At 39.7% G+C, this 14,104-nt stretch overlaps 2 protein-coding genes across 5 annotated transcripts in view; one reads left to right on the top strand and one right to left on the bottom strand.

Annotated features, from left to right (window-relative positions):
- Positions 1 to 14,104, bottom strand: part of LOC117270807 (MAM domain-containing glycosylphosphatidylinositol anchor protein 2) — a 337,292-nt gene that overhangs the window by 251,667 nt on the left and 71,521 nt on the right. The gene's annotated exons all lie outside the window — the stretch shown is intronic.
- Positions 6,982 to 10,534, top strand: LOC117270808 (low choriolytic enzyme-like). Its single transcript, XM_078173529.1, has 8 exons — positions 6,982 to 7,224; positions 7,377 to 7,395; positions 7,492 to 7,545; positions 7,718 to 7,864; positions 7,961 to 8,078; positions 9,882 to 10,060; positions 10,150 to 10,231; positions 10,324 to 10,534. Exons 1-8 carry the CDS (start codon positions 7,153 to 7,155, stop codon positions 10,463 to 10,465), a joined length of 813 nt encoding a protein of 270 aa, XP_078029655.1. The 5' UTR covers positions 6,982 to 7,152; the 3' UTR covers positions 10,466 to 10,534.

Below are 14,104 nucleotides of genomic sequence, written 5' to 3'. Positions count from 1 at the left end.
AGTGGGTGACAACGTTTCAAACAATATTATCATCATATGAAGTTCTCCTCCACTCCTGCCAGTCCCATCATATAAACCTGCAAACTGTGCCTCTGAAAATGTCAGACGTGGCGCCATGGTGCGGCTGTGCACGTTGGGCTGTTCAACCATGAAAAGAACTTTTATCTCTTTTAACTTGAGAAGGATTTTCTTAAAAAATCTAGTTTTATTCGGTCGTTTTCCAACTCATACCTAATACACACAAGAAAAAAAAGAAATAGTAATAATCATAACACTGATAACGATAATAAGTCATTACTTTTTGAAGTAGTGACGAACCAAAGCAAGTGAAGCTGACCACAGAGGTGTGGGCTGAAGCACCTACCCTTTACAAATGTAATCCCTCTCAATCATCACATATGACCCATTAGAAGTGTGTGGCGGTGTCTGTATCTGCAGAGACCCCACCCTCTGTCTCTATTTTCTAATATTACTGTGTACGAGATGTTTCTGGGCGTCAACCTTTGGGCAGTAGTGTGTGGGCCCCAGCCAATAACAGCGTGCAGTGTGTGAGGGCGGGACTCAATAAAAAAAAAAAAAAAAAAAAAGCGCAAAAACATGAGCATACATTTCAGAGGAGCCGCTGAACCAGGGAGGAGGGGCCAAACTTTCATTTCTAAAGTATCTAGCTGCAGTATCATGATTTCCGAATGATTGTTAGCCAGCTAATTTAATTTAATCTCAGCTCTGTGCAGCTAAAAGTTGCAGACTGATTGATGGGCGGATGTTAAGATATTATTGGTTGAGTGTGCGGCTGCTGTTTTTTTTTTTTGTTGTTGTTGTTGTTGTTGGGTTGGTTTTTTTTTTGTTGTTGTTTTTTAAGATATTATTGGTTGAAATTTTTTGGGGCTATGGTACGTAAGCACGTCATATTTTGTTTTACGATGATGATGATTTTTATTCTATTTTAAATTTTAGAAAATCCCGACATGTAACAGTTTCAGATGAGCAATACCTGTGCTGAAAATATAACATATTATGCTGCCTTTCTCTCACGGGGTATTTAAAAATATATGTGAACAGTGCTGCCCCAATAATCATCCATGCCATAAAACACCAATTAGTAGCCCGTGCTTAAATCACTGAATTTATCAGGCTTATATTTGAAACAAGCCTTTAATTCCTTTCACACAAAACTGTTCAGGAATATGATCAAATTGTTTAAGTTTTGTTTTTGTTCTTGCAATAATGTTTGACAAAGTCTCATGTATGGCTGTGTCTCCGAGCTCCGAGCTCTTGATTAGCAGAGTAGTGATTCCTTTGGATCCAGATATTTTAAAGTCCCCATCTTTGCCACTGCATGGTGCCAACAGACATTTCGACCTGAACAAACCACCTCTCTTTGTTGTCAAAGTACTTAACCCTAGAGTCAAATGGTTCAATAATCCTCCACAACAACTTGAGAAAGCAGCAACAACACACTGAATATCAACTCTTTTTAATCCTTTCCTTATCAAACCACAAGAAGTCTGAATTTTTAAAAAAGAAGAATCTGAAATTTTAAAATAATGGTAACTAATTTTAGAATACCAGATTCACCCACAAAATGGATCTGACTAGAAATTCACAATGTATTTAATAATACTGTCATTATAACTCTGTCCACTTTTTATCTTAATGTGAAAACATAAGTAATGTCAACATTAAATCCTTTGACTGACTTTTCTACGAATATTAAGGCGATATATTAATGAAAAAAAATATTTGCAAGGTGAATTTTAAAGAGTTAAAATATCATTCCAATTTAAATCTCAACATGGCGGAATTTATTTCAACATGTTGAGATTAAAATAGAAATGAAACATGAAAATAACCTAAAATTTTGGCCGAAAATTAATAAAAAAATGTGTCTAAATTTATCCAGATTTGTTATAGAATTACCATTTTGAAGTCTGAAAGTGCCAGAATTGAATTCACTATGCTCTAAAACCTCTTAAACCACTGCAATATTGTAGAAACTGGTCACACAGTGCAAAATCTATTGTCAATCTGGACGAGTCTGCTAATTATGCTAATTGTGCTAATTATGCAAATTGCTCAACATATGAAAATTAGCATCCGGCAGTTTCTGTATGCTGGGGACCCATACTTCACATTTCTGCAATAAAACTTTGGTGTACTCAACATTTCCGGGTTCACAATGGGCTGGCTACTAGACTACAGTATGAATTACCTTCATAAAAATCAGGCTTTGAATAAGATATAATTTATGTGTTATGTTATGATACTCGTTTCGAGGCACCTGGCTCACCGACACAATGCTGCTTTATCCTGTTAAAACAATTTTCATAACGTGTATTAATTTTTATGAAAAACACGTTTGATTCTTTTGATCTGAGGAACTTTACGGACTAAAGGAACATGAATAACTCACTGGGTAATCAAGGAACGGACACATATGCTGACTTTAAGACAGCTTTAGAGGTAGGGATGTCAACACTTGTTTACTCTTCCTGCAAGTAAATTTTAATGACTTACAGTCTTCTCTGGTGCTCATGGTTTCAGTAACATGAAATCAATCAAGCCAACAATGTGCAGCATCTCCATATTGATAAGTTTAACCCTTTAAATTATCTCAAGTGGGTAGTCTACAATCTGGTTTTATATATCTAAAGAACTTCTATAAAAATCAACTGCTTGCCAACCAGACCAGGCCTCTGCTTGAGACAGGTATTTATTTGTCAAAAGGTGTAGCTTCAACCAGCTAGTATAAAGGACTGGGCGTTTAATTGGGACTCGGCCTTTGATTAAAGTTTTATGGTACATTAAATAACAGACAAAAAGTGAAATCTAAATTCTACTGAATTTGAAATCATAGTTGAAGTTTAAGCCAGCTGAACTCGTCAAAAATAAAAGCATAGGAAGACATGGAAAAGATGAAAAATAGGCTAAAGCCAAATATGACACCGGGAAATTCTTGCACTATACTTTTACTGACAACTGATGGTTTTTGTGAGGCTTCTCCTCCACTTAACAAAGTGCAGATGCTTGGAGAGAAATAAAAACATAAATGTGGGTAGCTGCAGACTGACAGCCAATTGAATAAGATCTACTTCTCCCTGCAGTTGGAGGGGCATTAGGAATAAAGCTCAACCGAATGGATGGGTCATACATCATTGAGCATTACTCGTGCTGCGCTGTGTCTCTAAAACACAAATTGGATTACCTGTGCACCCACGCGGATCACCCGAATTGGACAGGCATGGGCATACAGGACACACACACACACACACACACACACACACACACACACACACACACATATATATATACCCATGCATGTGCAAAATGCATGATGCAAACATTGTAAAAGTCACAAATCCATGGGGCTTTACTGGGCTCGCAGTTAAAGGAGTTTACACATACAGCACCTGCAGTCCATCTCTCTTTAATCCACATACAAACGCACACATACACACAGAGTGCAATTTTTGTTCCCCGATAATAAATGCCACATTATTGTGATGTACAGCGGAGGGCCACATCATATAAAGGTTGCCGTGATGGAATCTCCATTTGAAGCTGCCGGCCTTGACATGCGAAATCAGATCCTAAAACTGTTTATGGCGCTATGAAGCCAGACAGCATCCCTCTTCTCCAGTAAACAATCCGCTGGGAGCTGATGATTTATTAGCGAGGCATCCAATAAATCTGAATACTCATCTTTCTAAACAGCCCATTTCTAGATTTGGACTTTTTAGAAGGCAGTTTTTTTTGTTCATCACAGTCTGGTGGCCAAGGCCCAGTCTTTCCAGCTGAGATCATCACTGATGCAGCAGCAGCAGCAGAGCCTCAATAATGAATCCAGGACTTTACAGCCAGCCACTAATTGAGCCATTATTATTATTTGGAACAACACATTTTAAATGGAGCCTCATATCAATAGGTCACACCCAGTGTAAACCAAGAAGCTCTTTGTGCAATCTAAAGGGTTGTAAAGGCCACAGTGGCTGTTTAGTTTAATAGGAAATTAGGTTTTTGTAAAGAGACGCACTGATAGCGTCTGGAGTTGGTAGTGATCAAGCTCTTAAAGTGCTCGTACATGCATCAAAAAGCAAGTTTGTACTGATACCAGCAGTGAAATAAGTTGCTCTTTGGCATAATGAAATTAATTTTTCTAGCTTGAGGAAAAACACAGCAGTGAGGGGACTCGCAGCACTGCAGCTTCAAACCAAAGAGACATTCAAAGTGGTGGTGCAGTTCCCTCAGCAAACAGAAATCCAATCATTATTTGGATTTTTTACTTCAAAATAACAGTTTATTTTTCACTTTTTGAAAATTCATGCAATTAATTTAAGAAATGTTGATATCAAAATATGGTATGAACAAGATTTTGGGGATAAAAAGAAACTACAGAGCTGACAAATAATTATGTAATCACAGTATATAAACAACTACAGCGGATGTTTACCAGAATGGGATAAACTCATTTTATATCTCCTCTGTCTTGTTCCCTGCCCAAACAATTTTCTACAAACCCTCATCATCATTATCATAATAATCATTACTTTTATAGTATTAAGAAGGACTGTTGTGAAAGTGAATATTAAGCATGTGTTCTATTTGTTGTCCTGAAAACTTTGTGTGAACCCTTTTAGGTTCAGGGCTGCAGCTATTAGTCATTTCTATCATCAATTAATCTGTTGTTTATTTTCTTCATTAATTAAACAAAATGTCACATTTTCCCAGAGGCCAAAGCAACATCTTAACATCACTTGTTTTGTTCAACCATCGGTCCAAAAGGTGGAGTGTATGTCAAGAGCATTAAAGTAAGAAGAACTGAAAAGGCACAAGCCATTCAGGTTGCAGCACCAAAACAAAGGAAGACAAGGAAGACAAAATTCATAAATTTACAAATATCGTATTCTCTTGTTGTTTGTTATTTCATTTGTCATTACCTCTAAGTAATAACTAGCAGTAATAGTAGTAGTAATAAATACTATAAATATAAAGATAAAAATAACAACAGTCGCAAGAGAAATATTAAGTGCAGTGGATATGCTGGGTCCAGTGCTGTGTCCAAAACCCAAAGCTATTTAATGAACTAGTATATATGACAAAGAAGAAAGCAAAAGCTAAAGTCTGAGAAGTTGGAACGAGCTGATAATTGACTTTTTTCTTGGAAAGTGACTGAAACGATTTTCCAAAACAGTTGCCAATTGTCAGCTATTAATTCCCTAATGAACTACACCTGCCAACCATATCATGCACGATAGGAGACATGCATCTACTGCTACATATAGCTCACCTTGCACTACATTAGCTAACATTACAGCTTAGCTGAGAAAGATGCTATTAATATTTATATTTATCTTGCACTGTCATGAGCACAAGTCTGTCTTTCTTGAGAAGGTGCACACTTCCTTTTGCATGGTGATACGGTCGGTGGGTGTGGTTCGGTAGAAAGTAAATAGCCCCTACATGCAACTGCTTACAGGGTCTGTGGATTATCAAGTAAGCGGGTTATAATTTCAGGAAAGAGACACTGTGGTTGATTTTTTTTTTTTTTACGTATTGAACACCACAAGCCGAGTGCCATCTAGCTCCATTATATCCACTGTGGGGAGCCCCAGGGCTCAGTGCTCGGCCCAATACTCTTTTCCATTTACATGCTTCCTCATACATGGGCATAATATTAGTTTATACTTTCATGCAGATGATTCTCAGATCTATCCAAGCTGTGATCCTGCAAACAAATACCTAAAGGCTGTCACCCTGCTAAACGACCTTCATGACATCCGCAAGTGAACGTTAATTAACGCAGCTAGATGCTGATAAAACAGAGATAATGATCATAGGTCAAGATGGTGCAAATTCCTAAATGTCAGACAACCTTGGTCCAATGTCCCACCCAGTGACCCATTTTCGGTCAAAACCTAATCTAAGACAAACATGTCAAATCAATGGTTTAATCCTGCTTTCATCATCTCAGAAACATTTCAAAGATTAGACCATTTCTTTCCACCACAATTCTGGAAGCTGTTACCTGAGCCTTCATTAACTACTAGATTAGACTGCTATAATTCCTTGGCCTCTGTCAAGAAAAAAAATCCCTCTAATCCAAAACTCTGCTGCCAGGATTTTGACGAGGAAACTGATCCTGGCTTCCTTACCCGTGCTACCTGTTGCTTTTAGAATACATTTAAGGTAGTATTGATTACTTAGAAAGCCCTGAGAGGCCTCACTCCAAGTTACTTATCTGATCTGTTGTTGCCCTACGTCTCCTCTCACACCATGAGATCCTCAGATGCGTCGCTCCTTATCGTTCCCAGGTTTAGATTAATTGACAAAGGTGATAGAGCCTTTGCAGTCAGAGCTCCTAGACTTTGAAATGACCTGCCTGAGGAGATCAGGGCTGCAAACTTTGTCTCATCTTTTAAGAACCCACTTTTTAAGAATTGCTTTTCTGTGATTTTACCTATGTTTTATGACATTTTTATTGATCGGATTTTATTCTGTACCTGGTGTGTGGCTCTTAGTTAGTTTTATTCTGTCGATGTTTTGAAAGGTACTATATAAATAAAGTAATTATTTATTGTTATTATAGTCGAGAGAAGACAGATATCTCTATGGTTGATAGCTCCAACACTAAGCAACTCACACCAAAACAATCCAGACTGATAAACAGCACCACAGGTAAGAGGAAACATATGTCTTTTTGATTTTGGGGTGAACTGTCCCTTTAAAGCCACATTACCACTTCCCCTCAGCGCCTGCAAATATCAGCAACATGGCATTGTTTGTTCTAAATGGTGTATCTGTTATTTTTAGAATAAAACTTAGGGACAGGCCCAGATCTCTGGCGCAGACTCCCCGCTGGTTAAAAAAGGCCATCTGAAATCTGATGCTAAGTGAGCTGACAGCAGCCTGTGGTCATTGTAATCCCCCTCAGAATAAGATTATCCCTCTGTGGCAACATTGGGCCAGGGTGGGCCCGGCACTCCCATCAGCCGTGTGTCTAAGACGGAGCCCACTGAACACCTACTGCTAATCTCTGTACACAGACACAAGCTGACAGGCTGCATATAAACTCAGCACCGACTGGGATTCAGCATCAGTCCCCGGTGAGCTGAGTGAAGTCTCCGAAACGACGTCTTAAGCATCAGCACAAAAATGGACCCCAGAGCTGTGGTTTCTCTTCTCCTGCTGCTGCTGATGGGCCTCTGCACAGCTCATGATGGCACGGTAAGATATTACTCACTAAATATAACAGCCACACTGTGTGCACACTGTGTGTAATGAACGACATGTTTCCCATACCATCTTTGTCCAGGCTGATGATTAGACTGATTTTAAAAATAAAGCACAATAGCTCACTGTTTCCTTTGTTCCCACAGGATCATGGTGCTGATGATGGTGAGTGACCAAACCTCAGTGCGTCGATTTAACACAGTGTGTCATTGTGAAAACAAAATGTGTGACTTATGTTTTGCCTCCATTTAGAGATCTTAGCGGATGCTCCTGACACGGAGGACTTTACCGCAACCATTCTGAAGATGAACAATGGTGGGTATTCAATAATGATATTAGAGCGTGGGAACACCGATTTCAATATTAGTGCTGACTTCCTATATTCAATAATAGAAAACATATTTAGTGGAGCTGGATTTCATGCTTTGATTTTACTGATGTTTTTGCCAGTTAGATTAAATGCATATTTTCTCTTTTTTTCAAACAGTATCCAATAATTTCCTGCTGGAGGGAGATATACTGATACCAAAAACCAGGACTGCTATGAAGTGCATGAATAAAGCGTATAGCTGTCTGTGGCAGAAGTCGGCCAACGGGAATGTTGAAATCCCTTTCCTTATAAGCGAAAAATACGGTATGTTTTACTATTTAAGGACTCTGCATATTGACGTCTCTTTCACACAGTGAATCTGTGATGTTACTGACAAAGTCCTTTCATGCACAACTGCAGACAACACTGAGAGGAGTGAGATTTTACGTGCCATGAAGGACTTTGAATACAAAACCTGCATCCGCTTCGTTCCACGTGCAGCTGAGAGAGCGTACTTAAGCATTCAACCAAGATATGGGTGAGTCAATGACTACAGCAAACCTGCATGTGAAGGTGAAAAATACAGGACTAGTAGTGTAAATAAAATTAGCGTGACAAAGATAATTCATGTGTTAAGGGAAAGTGATCAGAAAAAATACTTATCTATGCTTATCTAGTATATTGGGTATCGTGTAGTTAAAAAAGGAGCCCAGAGCCTCTGTTTAAAGCGATGGTTAAAGGGTTAGTTCAGTATTTTGCAACCTGGACCCTATTTTTTGTTTCTAAGTGACTAATGGAGACAACAGCTTTTTAAACTGGTGCAATATAGAAGGATACTGCTGCAGTCCACAGCAGCGAAACAGGCTGCAATGTAACATTAAAGGGCAATTGTGCACCGTCAATTTACGACCACTAAAAGTGTTTGTTTTTGCCACTGACAGGCTCAGATTATTATTATAAGTGTTTGACAGCATTATGGTAAAGATCCCTACAGAGACAGACCTTGTTAAAGAGGAAGGTTCTTTTTGTTTAACCAGAAACAGTCCCAAAATCCCTCTCACCAAACCCACCAGACTCAATTCAAATAAACAGCAAGTTTATCATCATAAAACACACTTCATTCAAAGTCAACAGAAACAAAATATAACTCACAAACTGTCTTGGTTCGTCTTTCCACTGTTCAAACAATACCCAACTCTGTTTGTGGTTGAACATAAGGGATCTTACTCTTTAACAAACAGCTCTATCTCTGTTGGGATCCTTTCCATGATGTTGTCAGATCTGAGCCTGTCAGTGGCAAAAACAAACACTTTTAATGGACGTAAACTGATGGTGCACAAATGCCCTGTGTGGTGAAACTGCAGCCTGTTAATGTGGTGCTGCTTTCAGCAGTCTCACTCAATACTGGACCAATTCCAAAAATTGTTGTTCTCATTAGTCATTAGACAAAAACATGAGAAAATACAGTCCAAGTTCAGAAAAACCGAAGTTACCCTTTAACATATTTAATATCTACAAAGCAAATCCAATTCAGTGTTTGTTTATTTTTGTCCCCTTCATATCACAGCTGCTCAGCATACTGAGGCCAGAGAGAGATTTCATTCAAACACAGTAACATTAGTAAAGCTATTTAAATCGCTTTGACAGCAGAACAGCTCTGCATCTCAGGCTTTCTTTGGTGGTTTCCTATTATATTTTGTGTAATGTGCTCTGTGCAAAGGAGAGTCAGTACAAAGAGATGCTAAACGGCTACAAACAGACACAAAACGACCACAAAGAGATGCAATACAACTACAAAGAAGCACATGAAAGTTGACGAATGACTCTAATCATTTTGCATCTTTCAGTTTGGGGGTTTTGTTCCTTTGTCTCATATCCATCCAGACTCACAGGTTAACACTGCTAAATCCATCTTGCAGCATCATTCTTGCCTTTAACTACAGCAGGAAATGCTTTTTTTTTTTAAATCCGGCCCTCCTCCCTCTAGCTGGTTGAAATACTACCCAAACATTTGGCGGCCTTCTCCGTGACCTCTCCACAACAAGAGCTTTAGAAGAACAAAACAACAGAACAGTAAACTGCAGGTTTGGCTTCAAAGCAGCTGTTTCTGCCTGTTGTTCAAACGATGTATCTGTAATTGAAACGACTCAGCTCCCAGCTATGCTAACCCAAAAAAATAAATTAATTAACTCCCCAAACATCATCAGAAAGCTAATTATTTAAGCATGTACACACAGGGTCGCTGATAATGTAAATTATGTGAATTTATTAATCAAATGTGGAGTTGCATGTTGCATATTAATCATCTCCATCTCTGTTCAACTCTTTTCTTAACCATTAGCTGCTTCTCTATGCTGGGTCGTATCGGAGACAAGCAGGTGGTGTCACTGCAGAGGTACAGCTGCATAAAACAAACCATCATCCAGCACGAGCTGCTGCACGCGCTGGGTTTCTACCACGAACACACTCGAAGCGACCGTGACCAGCACATCAGGATCAACTGGGACAACGTGAAAGAATGTAAGAGCCCTGCAGCGTCGTTTCGGATTGGTTGATTCAGACTGTTTTATTTTCTCGTCTGTCACCATATTGATCTTTATGTTCACCAGATTTCGTCTACAACTTCAAAATCAAGGACACAAATAACCTCAACACTCCGTATGACTACTCCTCTGTGATGCACTACGGAAGGTGAAAGACGTTACTGAATCAGTGAAGTCAATGTTGGTCATAATTCTGTTCAGCAACTCATTTGTGAAATATTTGTTTTAATGATTCTGTAGAACGGCCTTTGGAAAGAATGGAGCAGAGACCATAACCCCGATCCCTGACTCGTCTGTTCCCATCGGCGAAAACGACGGACTGTCCAGAATCGACATTCTCAGAGTCAACAAGCTCTACAAGTGCTGGCGTTACCTTGGATAGAAGATCACTGCAGTGTGTTTGCATTCTGACATCATACCTGACGTCCATGTGACTGTATGACAATAAAGTGGTCAGCCTTCATTCATATTTTGTCTTCTGTCATTGATTTGACTGCACAGTATATGTAGTAGTTTTGTGTTCGACACAAAAAGACAGATCTGAGTTTTATCCAATGTTTGGTGTTAAAGAAAATGTACTAATTTGGAGAGTACAAACTCATAATGGTAAGAAGCATTACGAACTGGACACATGAGGTTTAACAGACATAATGAAAGACAAGGCATATCCGGCACATTCTCAATCCTAACTTATCAAACACTAGGGGTGGGGGGAAAAAATCGATACAGCATAGTACTGCGATATTTTTGTGTGGCAATAACATATATATCATATCACAACAACCGCAGTAATGCTGTATATATAATACTAGAGTATTGTGATAATATCGTATCGTGGATCCTCTGGTGATTCCCATCCCTATTAAAAATTTAATTTCGCTTAAAATATATAATAAATCATTGATGATTCACCTTGAATGCAAAGCTCCGGTCTCTGAGGGTTCATTAGATTTGTGGGTGAGGAAACATATATATCAATTTATAACCTACAGTATTTCGACATATTTCTCCTCCATTGCTGCTGTTGTTCAGCACATGTACATGTGACGGTTGGGCTTTTTGATTAAGCCCTCCTCTGTGACTGGACGGCTCTGTAAAAAGTGACGTGACGAGCGCTGCGTTTTAGCTAAAGTTTAACATTTATTAGCTCTCAGCGACCGGAAAAAAACGCATACGTGCAGCACTCAGTGCCTCATCATGCTGCTTAAATTTGTAGGAGAGTGTACATATGTGGCACCTCTATTGGAAAGCCTCAAGAAAAAGCACATATCTTTTCGAGGAGTCGAGGCAAAGCTGTCCACATGTTGATGTTTTTCTTTCTTTGGCATTTAATGGCAGCCTAGAACACTTAAACACATGTATGCTGCCCTGTCAGTTCCAGAAGATTTGCAACCATTACATATTCAGAATTTTGGCACCAACTTGGTGCTGAAGTATCTGTTCATGTGACATCCCTACAAAAGACACTCTGGAGTTGCATTCTGGGAGGTGTTGACTCATGAAGACTAGTAGTAAAGTAAGTAAACAATCTACATGGGTCCAAGTGTGTTTCCTGTCGGGATGTTGGGTACTGGAGTAGCTGGCAGGAAGTAAACAGGGACCAAAGCTGTTACCATAGCAACAGAATGGCAATGAAATGGTATAAAAGCCCAGTTCAAACCAAAGACTTGCAACAAGACAAGTTGAAACTTTGCCACTACTTGCAATGTGCCAGTCTGCACGGTTCTGAAAATCTGCCAGTTTACACCAATACAACCAGACAAGACGGTGTGTCATCGTCATAGCAACTACTCTCTGTACCTTCAATTTAACTTTCCAGCTGTTCAGGCTAATTTTGTAGCTAAATATACTCAGTAGCTTCTTAAAATGCCACTGAGGATAGTGATAGTGAGAGACTTGCTACAGCTGCGTTTCTAGTAGTGATGAAACAGCGAAAAATATAAACAAAACGACCTCAGATTCAGATGAGTCATATCCCGGATGAATACAGCACAATCATTGAAATAACCAGCACCATTTGCGTGGGGATGAAAATGAGACCAATTCAGGCTCGGCAGGGTCGGAGGGCTGTTGTCAAGAGAGTACAAGCATGCCGTCTGCAGAAAGTTTGTAACTCACTTGGCCAGTACAGGCTGGACTTCTGTACAAGTTGATTGGCTGTACGAACAGCTGACATACTCGATGTTCTGAAACCAGCTGCTGGCGACTTGACAAGCTGAGTCACAGGTGACAACGTCAGCCAGCTTGAGTCAAGCTAAGATGGTCCGGTTAACAGTGCTGCAGCTTTTCTCTGCAATGTTCTGAAAAAGTTTTGGTGTGATCTGGGCTTTAGGCACTTCACGTCAAGGCATCTTGGCCTGTGCTGCTTCAGTTTTGCCCAGTCTTGCAACATCCTTTTCCTTCAAGCCCCCCAACTTTACAGACTAACTGCAGTGCCAGTGGAAAAAAACAAAGTGCTAATTTGTGCCTTTAATACTGTGATGCTCATTGTGACTCAGCAAATTTGAAGAACACCCAAATGATTAATTTAGTGTCTACAGAAACAAAAATAAATGACAGCAACAAAGATCCTGTCTGATTCTGACTGTTACAAGACAATCCATTTATCTTCATTAATTAGAAACAGCTTTGTATGTAAGCAGTGAAATCCTGTTGGAAAAAAAAGGTTTCATATTTGTTATTACTACACTTTCTCCTATTAGTCCTTATTATTTTCAGTCCAAAAACAAAGTTGGGAAATGTTGGCAAAAGACAGAGATGAATTTAATTAGATACAAAAAAGACTGAAGGGCAAATATGTGGCAATATCTTCATAATTGAGTTCATTTCCATTTCGGCTCATAGTAATTAAGTTTGGGATTTGTACACAAGTGAAGAGTACAGTGTTTTATCAGAGTGGATCAGTACTGCAGTGCATTTGCAGGGCTCTCTGTAGAAAGGCAGAGATGTGGTCGGACCCAAGATAAACCCCTCTCCGACTACTCCCTAACACTGCAGAGACTTTTTCACTCGGCCAAATCCCACACTCTTGACTGTGTTTTTTTTTTTTTTCTTCCATCCTTTGAAATCCTACGCAATGTTATCCTTCTTTATTCATCCCCAGTGAGCGCGAGCAGCGCTGGGTGAGACAGGAGTGGCGGGGGAGTGTCAGGGTGAGATAAGGGAGGAGAATGCCTGGGAGAGAGAGAGAGCAGATTCCTATTAAGCAAATTTCCCTCCTCCCGTGATGTATGAGCGCACTAACAGTCACGACAGCGTTGCATGTATTCCTCCAATGTTGTGGCTTAAATGTAGCTAAAGAGGCCGTGGCACAGCAGCGCTCGGAGAGAGCCAGTGAATCTGTATAGTTCAGATGGACACAGGCTCTTTAATGTTTCATAAAGTAGTTTCAGTTCATATCAATCGTTCTGCACATGAAATATTTACAATCTACTTGTTTATTGAAATATTTAACGCTCCGACTCTGTTCATGCTCCAAGAAGCTCCAGGAGACTCTCGGACGGCTTGAAATTAGAGTATTTCTGCAAATCATGATTAAAGTAAGATTACCATTGAGCCAGGGATCCTATGACTGAAGTACAAACAGGCCACCACCGCAACACACTGTGGCTAAAAAATCAGTGAACGTTCAATGAAGCTGGAGTCTAATGAGAGTCATCTCTCCAGACTGTGAGGCTGATGTAAACTGAAACACATCGAATGGAATATTTTATCTTTCCTTTGATTGTACGCTGGTGTGCCTCCCTTGGTTTGGGTGTTACTAAAGCCTTATAAAACATTAAAGCATGGAGTGGAGGCCTGATCTACAGAATATTACCTAGCGTTACTGTCATCTGATAACAGCTTTAAAGCGCTGCCTGTAGGGCTCTTACAGATGCTCTCTGACCCCATTTAAAGGACAGTGTGTATGTGACCAGCAGGGTCTCCTGTAGGACGTCTGGTCTAATGAGTGTAGGCCGAGCGTGGGCTAAACGCGGTCTGATCTGTGATGTCACCGGTAATATGCTGGCAGGCCGTAACC

The sequence above is a fragment of the Epinephelus lanceolatus genome, chromosome 13 (assembly GCF_041903045.1).
Source record: "Epinephelus lanceolatus isolate andai-2023 chromosome 13, ASM4190304v1, whole genome shotgun sequence".
NCBI classification, from domain to species: domain Eukaryota; kingdom Metazoa; phylum Chordata; class Actinopteri; order Perciformes; family Serranidae; genus Epinephelus; species Epinephelus lanceolatus.
This window is presented reverse-complemented; position numbering and strand designations above follow the sequence as displayed.

Excerpts from the sequence above, each read along its gene's own strand:
- LOC117270808 (XM_078173529.1), top strand. The coding sequence starts at position 7,153 with ATGGACCCCAGAGCTGTGGTTTCTCTTCTCCTGCTGCTGCTGATGGGC. Across the intron at positions 7,865-7,960 it reads CCTTATAAGCGAAAAATACG|ACAACACTGAGAGGAGTGAG; the intron begins GTATGTTTTACT and ends GCACAACTGCAG. Across the intron at positions 10,232-10,323 it reads TCTGTGATGCACTACGGAAG|AACGGCCTTTGGAAAGAATG; the intron begins GTGAAAGACGTT and ends ATGATTCTGTAG.